Raw genomic sequence first — 12,828 nt, forward strand, 5'->3', positions numbered from 1 at the left:
AGAATAGCTATGGCTGTATACATTTTATTTATTTGCTTGTTTTTTGAGTAAGAGTCTCATGTAATCCTGGAAAATCTTGAACTCACTATGCAGCCAGGGATGACTTTGAATTTTTCATCCTCTTGCCTTCTCATTCAGAGTGGAGGTGGTACAAGCATGTGCCACCTTGCCCAACTTTATGTGGTACTGAGGACCCAACCCAGGGATTTGTGTATAATAGTCAAGCATTCTACCAGTTGAAGTGTACCAACCTAAAATTCTGTTATAATCATAGAACACCAATGCCCCTAGAGAGACCTGATGGTCTTGTATAAACCCACAGTACAATTTGAAGGATGCTCTGAGAACATTCTTCAGATGCACACCTCTACCTAGAGTTCTAGAAACTTCTATCATTCTGAGATAAAACTGAAGGTACCCTTTTCTCTGCCCTTCAACACTAGTCACTAAAGGCCACAGGAGCTAGGCCCCAGGTAGAGTTCCTTTACCTGCTGCCCCAGCCATGTGCTCATCCATACTGAGAAGCAGCTCCCAGGCAGCCGGCTGGATGTCTCCATACATCTCCTCTGTCAGAATTGGAGCTGCCTTGATGAGCAGAGACAAGGGAGCAGGTGACAAGCTCATCACCTGGGGGAGAGATGCAAATCATGGTTCAAAATCTTTTAAGACAACAATCACCTTTAGAAACTCAAGAACTACCTCACGTCTTTGATTCCACTGGGAAACCTTAAACTATTTCTTAAAACAGGAGTGGATTTAGGTGACATGGCATGCAGACCTTATACTTTATTAGTTGATGCAAGTCAGAAATAATGATCTTGTAATATTTTCATCACAAAAACGATTTTATAATTACTCAAAAAGTTAACCATGGGGTATGGTTAATTATTTTCTCTACAGAAAACAGTCAACAATCATGGATCTGGCCTCAAAGTTCTGGTAGATTTTTAAAGTTTTCTTTCTCTGTGTTAGCAGATTGCCACTGAAAACCACATGGGGTCTGTAACTTGTAAGGAATCAATTTATAAAGTTAATTTCCGAAGGCAGCATGAACTTGGATGACATTTCTCTTTGAAATAATAAGATCATACATTGTGACTATGGCCCCAGATCCACTCACAAAGTCCTACTTAATCCATTATTTCGGATAATTTAGGTTATATATGAAAGTGGTAGATAAGTCATCACTGTAAGAAGTCTAGAAAATCATGAAAAGCCCTTCCTCCCCAGAAGGGAAAGGGATGAGTTCAAGCTTAGTTTGCAGGAGCAGCAGAACAGTGTGCCGATAACTGGATAAGTAGGCCAATGCACTATTTTATTTAATCCATACAATAATCTTTTGAGATAGTTATATTCCTACAATCCTCTTTTCATAGACGAGACATCAGAGAAGAAATCAAATGAAAGTCTTTGTCCAAGTCTCAGAGACAGAGAAACAGACTGGGCTTATGAATCTAGTTGCTCTGATTTAGGATATCCATTACATGCTATACGGAGATTAGCTTCATTGGAGACAGCAGAGTGGGTGAGGTACAGTCCACCCAAACTTCTAGGTCTCATTCTGTGAGAACTGGCTGTCCAGTAAGAAGGATTTTTCTCCCTTGCACACCAGTTAAGGGTACAGGCATTCATGGCAACACAGTGCTAGCCTTGCATTTTGTCTCATCAGCAGGGTCTACAGGGGATCTTTCCTGTCAGTGCCCAATGCGTGTTTCTGATCCGTGAGCTAATACCTGAAGCCTGATGTACTTCAGCATTCCAGAGTCCTTTTTCCCTTCCAGGTTGACATCTGAAACTCTCTTCTTCAGGGAAGGTGTCCTCAGGCAAGATTTATCTGAGCACTAAGAGAAGGCGAAGTGTGTATTGAAGGTACTGTCACAAACCCATAGTGCTTTACATCCCCCAATCTCTTCACGGTACTATTCTCTAATTGAAAGTATAATTTTAATTTTTTCAACAGACTGAAACTTTCTGAAAAGCATTGGTTTTGTTGAGAAAAGGGGGATTAGATATGATTACTAAAACACATTTTCTTTATCTTTAAAGAAACAAAGATAAAGACGTGGACTGATCCGACCAAATTGCAAAGCTAGTCGAACATGGGAAAGATAAAAGTTTCTGATTTTCATTTCAGGTTTGATTATGGTGTGTCATGTGGTTAAAACAAACAAATTTAAACAAATGCTAATGTACATAAAACACACGCTATTCTAAGATACACATTGAACCACGTGGTCAGGGAAGAAGAGAAGTATTTCAAGTGTTAAGATGCTGAAAAGCATACAAGGTCTTTGGGGAAGAGTAAATTGAGAGTACCCATCATACAAAAACAAAACAAATTGTACAGGTAAAGTCATTTCTTAAAAAAAAAAAAAAGAAAAAATATAAAGAAGATAACAACTCTTCTGTCAAACCATGCCTTCAACCTCACTCCAGAACAGGCTGTTTCATTTACACAAACAAGGATGAGACGATGCCTTCATCTTACTCCCAAGGTGACAAAGCCTGGCAGGGTTGGCACAGAGAAGAACGGGTCCTTCCTTTTTTGTTAATCCTGACTTCTGATTCCTTCCTGTTTTTCTGCATTCCAGCCTGTTCGGACTCACACAGAATAAAGCTCATTTGTTTCACCAGGGTCATGCCAACAAGACACTTTCTTCCTCTATGCCAAAGGAAAAGCTAAACTTCTTAAGAATTTTTGGCAGAGCTTCACAGTGTGAGATGAAGATATTTTGAAAGAAAATGCAAATCTACAAGCATGCCCAGGACCCAAGAAACTCTTGAAACTCTGACAGAAAAAAACAAAACCCCCCAAAAAACCCAAGACAATGAATCTATTCTAGGGCTGGTATGGGACCAGCTTTTAAAATGAACTTACATTAAAAAAAATTGAAGAGATCAGAGCTCTAGCTGTGATTTTTGAAAGAAAAAGAATAAAAACTGTGGAAGTACATGCTTGGGAACATAAAACACTTGGAGAATATGCTGTATAGATAGTATACATATGCATATGAAGATATGCATGTATATATATGGCATGAAAACCTTTAAAATCATTTATAGCAATGGCTTCACACAGAGACGTAGAAGTGTGTCTTCTGAAAATACTTGTGGTATTTAAAAATCCCTGTGTACTGTGTTTTTTAACTCAGCAAATAATGCACAAGAAAATCAGAGTATCTGGAAAAGACAAAAACTATGAAGAAAGCAGAAAATGCCCATACTCCCAATTTAATAACACTAATTACTTCTGTTTAGTCTTCCTCCCTTGATGCATCTTAACAGTACCACGATAGCTTTCTGTGTGAGGCACACAATTTTAAACAGTTATTTAACTGTGATTTTTATGCTAAGTATTTTCTTGGGGGATGGGTCATGGTTTTAGACTTTGACAAGTGTATCCCTTTGTCCTCTGGCTAGCCACTGTATCCTTTCATGGTTACTTATAAATAATTCTTTTCCATTAAATTACACAACAGTATCCAGTTCAAGGAACGAAATGCTGAGCACTTGCATTAGAGTCAATGTGACACACATCACGAAGTTCTGTTTCCTTTTGGCTCGTTGGCTTCCCCTGGGAAGAGTACATGCTTACACGTGTACTGAGGAAGCATGGTGGTTCCATGACACCTAGAGTGTGGCTTTCCCATCAGGGCCACATGCTTGTCACAGTGTTTGAATGTCTTAATTAGAATCAGATAAAAGAGATGGAAACACGTATAAGAGAGGCGTGGTGTACTGTGGAGAGTCCCGAAGCACCGGTATGGTGTGACTCTAGACTCAGACAAAACTACTGTAGAAGGTATTTTTGGTTTTGTTTTGTTTTTTTGTCTTTTAAATGAAACTCAAGAGAAAAATCAAATTTAGGCCTTAAATAGAAGGCAGGGTTGTTTCCCATGGCATCTAGAAGTGGTTTCTGCAGTTTTGGATCTCACTGGACTACATAAATGGTCAGCGTTAGACACCAAGCAAGAATCTGTGAGAAATCGGAGCTGAGTAAACGGAGACAAAGGACAGAACTCATCATTGACCGAGGACTGTAGTTCAGCTGCTTGCTCTAGAATGGACACGAACGTATTGTTGTGCAGCAGACCAACTGTGATCACACGCAGGAGATGCCTGCTGACGTTCCCGCCAGGAAAGGGGGTAGACCCTCCTGAGGTTCTCTAAGACTCTCATGAAGCACCCTGAGATTATAGGAAAGATAATCCTGTTGCTCAGGAGACTTCCTAGTGGTATAGTTGGCTGGGAGTAACTCATCAATTCACCAAGCTGGGAATCCTTCCTTAGGTCTGCTGGTTCCTCTCTGTATGGAGTGATATTTTGTTGTTTTCAGGAAAATTTATGTAGCAAGGACCTTATCCACTACTGATGTGGTTCTACCATTCTACCACAGCAGCTGAGTCAAAACAGACAGCCATAGAGGCATAAGATCTCTCAGGGATACTGGGGAAGGTCAACTTCTGCTCTCTCTCTCTCTCTCTCTCTCTCTCTCTCTCTCTCTCTCTCTCTGTGTGTGTGTGTGTGTGTGTGTGTGTGTGTGTGCACGATGTGCATATATCATATGTGTAGTAATGTATCTTTACAAACCAGCCATACTTGATTTCTCTAGATTATACTTGCAATGCAAAATCTGTGTGGACTAGCCAAGGAATTCTCACTTATTGGATTTGGCTTAAACAGAGGACTGGGTACTTGCTCTCCTATAGTGAGAACTTTTAGGTGCTAGAAAGAGTGTTACCACCTTTGAATTTTCAGCCTAAAACATAATCTGTGCAAAGCAAGAAGAGATGGCCAGAGGGCAGATTAACCAGCAGAGACGCAGAGAGACGCAGAGATGACCCGTTAGAGGGCAGCTCTGGTGAAAGATTCCTTGGGGATTGGCCGTTTCCCTCTCTGTCCCTGGCTTCAGTGAATTTGTCTGAATGGAATTCTGCTGTTTGTATTAGCTGATTATTGATTACAGAGAACTAATATTTAATTATAAAGTAATGTTTTTACTTATTCATTGAGTAATTCAAGAGTCTTTATTGTATGCCCTGGGCTGAGCTATCATCTGCAGTTATGCTGAGAGCACATTCCTGGTGAGGGCTGCCCTTGCCACCCCTTTGGGGAAACATCACAAAAGCAAACAGAACCATGGGTAGTAAACATAACAAAAGAGGAGGTACATGCCATGAAACATCATTCAAGATGGAGATAACATGCACTGAAAAATTGGGGAAGTAGGACCCGCCTTGTCAGGCTCTCCTGGATGCTTTCTTTATGGGATAAGACAGAACAGCACTCCAATGGACGTGTGACTCTTTCCAAAAGGCAGCTAGATCCCTTGTGCTTCATACATAGTGCCATACAAATTATACATGTTTGCTGTTAAGTTGCTGTGTTTCCCTCTGGCCTAGTTGTTGAGACATGATCTGCTCTTTGTCTCAGTGTAGCATTGGGAGTGGTTTTGGAAAACATTCTGTGGGAAATCAGTCAACCCCTTGCCATTTGCATTGGCTTCACAGTATCTATCCACACTGGGTCCTTTCTCTCTGGTGGGGAATGCATCGTTGACCCCAGTTTTTTGTTTGACTGACAAGAAAAACTTGCTTTGTTTACTCCTGATCACTACAGTTGTTCTGAAGCAAATGGCTAAGAAACAACTCTACTTATAGTTCTAAACACGTAGAACTGAACAAAATAACCAAGGCTTCCTTAGCTTTCAGTAGGTATAGAAAAAAGTTGTAGAATTCTGTGGTGAAGTCATCATGAATACAGAAGAATGAAAACATATAGACAGAAAAAAAAATCTTCCAGCTTGAAGTGTGCTGAAACGAAGTGACAGAATGTATAATGAATTCCTGAGCATGAAAGTGAAGATTTTCAGACAGATCTGTTAGGTGGGATACAAAATATATTGGCCAGCACAAATGCATTCTGCCTGAAGAACCAGCTCAGGAGGAAAAACAGATCAAATGTCAGCTGCTCCCAGATGATTCTAACCAGACCCCTGCTTTCTTCCTGACTTACAGCCTTTTCTCCATTTTCATTCCGTTTCTGGATGTAGGGGCGCTGTTCATTTGTACAACAGATTCACAACAGGTAAATCAAAAATATCATGAAGAGGGAAAATGTGCTTGAGCAGATTTTGGAAATCTTCCATTTTGGAAATACAATGTTTGCCACTATATAAATATATATATATATATATATATATATATATTGCCACAATAAAAATATATGTATGTGTGTGTATGTGTGTGCGTGCGTGCGTGTGTGTGTATATAAATATATATATACATATATTTCTTTCCTTGGATGACTAGTTTAAAATCTGTAAAGCTTCAAGACACTATTAGTTCTCCTTCAAAAGCAAAGTCCACAACAGATGGTCACATGCCTTTTTTAGAGCTTCCTGGCAACCCACAGGTGAGCAGCAGGTAGTCATACTCACAAGCCATCCTAGTCTATAACCTTGCTAATTTAATCAATATTTACTATTCCTCTATCACAAGGAAGTAGTTTGTTAGAATGTCATGTTGGATACAAAATGGATGACTTCTTAGATCTCAGGGTTTATAGTCCAGTGGCAGAGTATCCCTGGAACTCAAAGGATAGAATAAAACATTGAAGCTCGAGACCCCTTATGAACAACACTGCCAAGCAACCAGAGCTTCCAGGGACTAAGCCACTACCTAAAGACTATACATGGACTGACCCTGGACTCTGGACTCTGACCTCATAGGTAGCAATGAATATCCTAGTAAGAGCACCAGTGGAAGGGGAAGCCCTTGGTCCTGCTAAGACTGAACCCCCAGTGAACGTGATTGTTGGGGGGAGGGCGGCAATGGAGGGAGGATGGGGAGGAGAACACCCATAAAGAAGGGGAGGGGGAGGGATTAGGGGGATGATTGCCTGGAAACCGGGAAAGGGAATAACAGTTGAAATGTAAATAAGAAATACTCAAGTTAATAAAACAAACAAACAAACAAACAAAAAAAAACATTGAAGCCTCTGTGGCCCTATTGGGTATGATCTCTTTCTGCACATGGAGCCTCCTTATGTACCACAGTCCTCTGGGCTGCAGCCATGGTCTCATGTACTCACCTCTTTTTTGGCCAGAAAGTCCTGAACTCAATTAATATTGAAAAATCCTTTTGTCAAAAGTGACTCGTTTCTTTATTAGAAAGGTTATCATTTTCCCCTGCCAAATCCCCAGCCTTATACCTCAGCTCCCAGTAGCGTGCCTGTCCATTGCAGCTTCTACTGCTGCAATTTTGCATCCATCTAGAAGGTTTGTTTGATTAGTGTCTTTCCCTCAGATAAGATTATATATGACATTTGAAAACAAGGGCCTTCTTTGCCTCTTTGACCTATTACTGTTAATACTGAGACAGTCTTATGTATCCCAGGCTGGCCTCAGACTCACTATGTACCAAGGAATATCTTGAATTTCTCATCCTCCCACTTCCATCTCCTGAGTGCTGATTGCATCTGTGAAGCACTACCACACAGTTTATGATGTACTATAGATCCAACTCAGGAACTTATGCATGCTGGGGCAAGTACTCTGTCAACTGAGCTACATTCTCAGTCCTTCTTGGTCCATTATTACTCTCTGAACAAGATATGGTCTCAGCATGGTCCTGAAGTTCTTTCGGTTGAATGGATAAGTAGATGGATGGTCAAATAAAAGACAAATGAGAAAAGTGTAAGTAAAATTCCGTTAAAATTTAGAGAATAATATTGATTACCAAATGTATCCTGTGCTTAACACTAACAAGATAAAAAGTTTCACTGAAGAGATGGCAAGCTTCAACAGTCACCTTGTCATAACTTAGACTCACCAGGTGACATAGTCTTAATGTGAGATTGTCTATATTGGGTTGGCTTATGGGCATATCTATGGGTGATTGTCTTAATCCTGTTAATCAATGTGTAGAGACCCAGTCCACTGGGGGCAGCACCATTTCCTATGCAGGAGGTTCTGAATTGTATAAGAGTTGGATAAATCAACTCTTGAGCAAGCAAGTGAGCATATATACATTGATGTTTCTGTGGTCCTGCTGTGGGTATAAGGTGACTAGCTGTTTTAAGTTCCTGTCCCCTTAGTTTTCTTGCTAGAATGGACTGTAACCTGGAATTGTAAAATAAAATTTTAAAAAAGTTTTAATATTAAAACTCCTTAGTAAACAGTGAAGTATTAAATATTGCTACACAATTGAACTGCTTGTAGTATGTAATATTGCCCAATCTAAGCCTAAACCTGGGCTGTAAACTCTGTAGTAGAAAGATCCTTGCCTCCTGCTTATTTTCAGTTAATAGCTTATCTGCTCTGATAAGTTTGCCTATAGACAGTGCATAAAGAATGCTTGTTGAGGTGAGCAGGCATTACATAAAAATTTCTTTGCAAAAGCATTTAGGAAACAAAGCATCTGTAGAGGAAGTCAGGGCATTCAGTGGAATAGTTATTTTGGCCTCACTGTTCAGGGGCAGGTGGGTAACTGGAGTTTGCCTTGGCAGGAGGAAGGCAGTCAAGATTACCTTCTGTCAGCTCGACTGAAGAAGCAGCTGAACGCTTGGAAACGTGATAGGGTCTTGAAAGACCTTCTAGTATGGTTCAGCTCACCTGTAGCTGGTTGAGCCATTTACGGATTATGTTGCTTCATAATGTATTCTTCTATTTGTTCTCCATTGCTGCTCCAACAAACGACCCAAGGCTCAGAACAACCCCGGTTTGTTAGTTTTACAGTTCTGGAGGTCAAACATTTCAAAGCAATTGGAAGGCTCCAGTGTATTTCCTGACTTCTCGGAGTCTGGAGTTTTCTAGTTTGTTCTGGGCTCATGGCCCCTAACTCCCAGAAGTCCTTTCTCCCTGTATGATGGAACATATGACTACATTGAGCCCACATGGACAATCTAGGACACGGTCTCATTGTAAAGTCCCTAACCACACCTGCAAAGTCTTACTTGTCACGTGAGGGGTCATCTTCACAGATCCCAGGGAGACGCTGTTCTCCCTAAGGTTATTTACCCATCATCACAGTCTCACTAGAATTTGTATTTATAAGACAAAGCCTGGGGAAATGTTCCCTGTTTACTTCCAAGCACAGACGAAGCATCTGCCTGTCTTGCACATATCCTCTGCCTTTTCTTACAGCCGCACAGATCTGTTGTTTGCTATGTTTGGTTTTGCCTGATATTTTATTTCCAGGGCAGATAAGAACATCCCTAGAAAATACATCTTTTCTCCTGCCCATGGTATATTACCTGGTGACTGCACTCACCTCTTTCTGTTTCTTGCCCCTCAGAGCCACATTACTGATGTGGCTGCTCTCGCGCAGGGAGTCCACACTGTCCCCATACAGCAGTTTAATGGCTCTGACCAGCCGGGCACAGGAGCGGCTGTGGTGCAGGTAGCAGTGTGGATGACAATAGTCCACATGTGTGCAAATGAAACTTTGTTGATTGCATAGTAAGATCATGACCTGGAAAAGAAAAAACAAAACAAAACAAAACAAAACAAAACAAAACCCCCCACAGCTTTAACTAGGCAATGGGGGATCAGAAGCACAGAAGAGGGCAAGTCAGGAAGTCAGAGCATGAACTCTTAATCAGTGAGCAAACAACGGTGACTTGGTAACTCTCAGAGTTGAATAGCTAGTCTCCGCTTACTTGTCCTTGTTCCACCCCCCCCTCCATAATTGATAAAAGGATCTTTTAGAGACACTCAAACATTGGGTGTGATGGATATCACTTCCAAATAGTTTCCAGAACCTCAGCCAAGCTCTTACACTGCAATAGTAGCCAGACAGAGGAGGACTCAGTGCTGAGTTCAATCCCACAGTTCTCTAACTGACCCTGAATCCCAGGTGCACCCCGTACTACCCCCAGTACTCTGTGGTGCTTGGAAACACTTCTGCACCTTCACTCTGGATGGTCATTTTGTATTAGAAATTGAGCCCCACAATAGAGTCTCATTTTAACTCAACCATGGGTTCTCTGTCTCTGTCCACACACTTGCTACTCTGACTCTGAAGCCATTCTAGCTCTCTCTTTAAAAAATAATTTCAACTATATCTCCTGAGATTTCCTATTAGAATTCTGGAAGTGATCTTGGCTGATTTAAAGGATATGGTTATTTTAAGATAGAAATGAAGGGCTCTGAATTTACAACTGAAATTTGCAAATTGAAGTTGCAATTCTGGTGCTCAGATTTAGGACCTAGCACATGCAGAGCACGTATATACCCATCACTGAGCTATATCTCTTCACCCAGGCTTGTGGCTTCTGCTTGTTTGGTGGTGCTAGGGATAGAACTCTGGAAACTGTGCATGCTTAGACAATCACTCTATCCGTGAGCCATGCCCCCAACTCCAAGTTTACAACTTAAACATGTTTTAAGTTTTATTTTATTGTATGTATATGAGTGTTTTGTCTGCATGTCTGTAGGTGTACCACATGCCTGTCTTGTGCCTGTGGAGGCCAGAAAAGGGTGTTGAATTTCCTGGAACTGGAGTTCTGGATGGTTGTGACCTGGGTTTGGGTTCTAGGAACCAAACCCAGGTGTACACCCTTTAAAGTAACCTCCTCTAAAGAAGAATATATAGAGAAGGCTTCTGTCACCCAGGAAACTAAACAGTAAAGGACCGTGCACCATCCTGGATGAGATCACAATGCACCAACTTGCAGAGGAGGCCAACTGAGCTGACCTGGAAGAGCTGACTTAAGACCAACGGGGCTTGTTTATCTGAGGCATAGATGAAACTAACAGGTGTCTATATACCCCTGTCCAACTCACTCAACAATAGCTAAGCCTGCAAGGTTTTCAAAAAATGTAAATGGTGTCTTGGCAGATTGTCCTATGTTGAGGTTCACTGTATCTTTGGACATTCTGCTTTCTACTGCAGCATGAAGCATAAATGAGAACCCTAGAGGTTTTTCGTTATTCTGAATCTAGTGATTAGGAGAAACACGAAGAAAGCTTTACAAGTATACACACACACACACACACACACACACACACACACACACACACACACAGAGCATATCACTAAACTTTGCCTCAAAGAATTCTTATGTGTAAGTTCTGATGTCAGCAACAACTGTTTTAGCAATCTGTAATCTATATCTTTAAAATCCTGTCACTAACATTTCTTTATTTGGTCTATTTCTAAGATGATCTCTAGTGATCTATACACTCTAGTATTTACGCTTTGTGAAAGCTCCTCACATTGGGTGTGAGTTAGACTAACAACTTGCTTCTCACCAATAGCATATGGTGAAGGTGCAGGAATGGCCCCTCTCTGACTACTTTGCATGTGATGACGATTTCTCTCTTCTCAGCTGACCCTTTAATGAAGCTATTTGTCATGGTTCAAGGTTTCACATGGTAAAGAAATAAGATCAGTTTCTGGCTTGACATGATGCCTCAGTGTGTAAGAGTGAGTATATGTGTCACCATGAGGATGACTTTGAAGAGCTGGGTGTGATTGCATCTGTGTATAACCCCAGCATTGGGAAGGCAGAGACAGGCAGAGCCTGACTGTCTGTCATTCAGCTGGATGACTCAGCTGAAATGGGTCAGGCTAAAGGTAAGAGATCCTTCTCTAAAGAAATAATATGGACAGTGATAAAAGAACAGAACCAACATCTTCCATTGGCTGCTGCATGAATGGACAGTGCATACTCCGAGAATGATGTCCAAGTCACCAAAGAGACCATACTGCAGCAGACAAGTAGAAGGCCCGAGGTAAAGCTGTACCCCCAAATACCAGACAAACAAAAGAAACTGAGATTCCCACCCTGTTGTACATAGCTCCCCCTTGAATGATATGAACCCCTCTGCTGGAAAAAAAAAGGGTGACTTGCGTAATAAAGAAAGGGTCAGAGAGAAGGCAGACATTGAGTGTCTACAAAGCCATCCCTTTCTAGGTATTTGCTGACTGGATAGTAAAGAAGTCACCCAGAAATCAACTGACAAAAAGAATAGATATTGTCAATTTCACTGCTCTGGGGACAAAAAATATTGGAATGTTTTTGTTATCTTCCAGAGGAAAGAGTGAATCCTCTGAAGCCTCTGAAGTTTCTAAATTAAGAAAATTTGTTTTAGAGTAGTCTTAGGTACAACCTGAGCAGAAAGTATAGCACATCTTGCATGCACACATGTAGAACCTTGCCTACTGTCAACTCCCTGCACCACAGAGATTCAGTTATTACCCGCCAGCCCTGACATCTCATCAATAAAGTCTGTAGTTAATAGCAGCTCTCTCCCTGGGGGCTGCCCACCCTATGGGTTTCTGTAACATACATAATGACATTATCTATCACTGTGACCTGTAATTTTTCTTCTGCCTTCTCCATGAAAAGATAGGAGTATATTAAGAAACAAGACCCAGAGGAGTACCAGAAGGTTCACATAGCTGCAGTATTCTTTCAGTTTATGAGGAAGGAGCACATTCCTTTTTCATGCCTTCTTCAAAGCTTTGCTCCAACCTATGCCCAAAGGTTTTAAGGGAGGGCTTCCTGCCTTTGTACCCTGGCTATCTATCTGTGGCATGATCTTCTCACCTAGAATCCCATTGACAATTTTTATTTAATATTTTTTACAATTTTGTGCATGAGCACTATGTATTTTCAGCAACTCTCCACCAATGCTCATCTCTAACACAGTCAAAAATGACAGTGGCATTGTTCTCAAGTTCATGGTAATATGTTTAAAATTGACCAGGATGTCTGGCCTGTGTCATTCAGGATATTTGGACTATGAACTTATCCCAGTCCCTCATAGTTTTTCCTGACATATAGTGACCCACACACTGACCACATAACGAAAGTCCTTAG

At 41.1% G+C, this 12,828-nt stretch overlaps 1 protein-coding gene across 1 annotated transcript in view; it reads right to left on the reverse strand.

Annotated features, from left to right (window-relative positions):
* Unc80 (unc-80 homolog, NALCN channel complex subunit) overlaps nucleotides 1-12,828 on the reverse strand; it is a 182,042-nt gene that overhangs the window by 67,989 nt on the left and 101,225 nt on the right. Inside the window, 3 exon segments of the mRNA XM_032901292.1 lie at nucleotides 489-627; nucleotides 1,734-1,841; nucleotides 9,273-9,473. Coding sequence (XP_032757183.1) covers nucleotides 489-627; nucleotides 1,734-1,841; nucleotides 9,273-9,473 — 448 coding nt within the window.

This window comes from Rattus rattus, chromosome 4 (genome assembly GCF_011064425.1).
Source record: "Rattus rattus isolate New Zealand chromosome 4, Rrattus_CSIRO_v1, whole genome shotgun sequence".
Taxonomy (NCBI): Eukaryota; Metazoa; Chordata; class Mammalia; order Rodentia; family Muridae; genus Rattus; species Rattus rattus.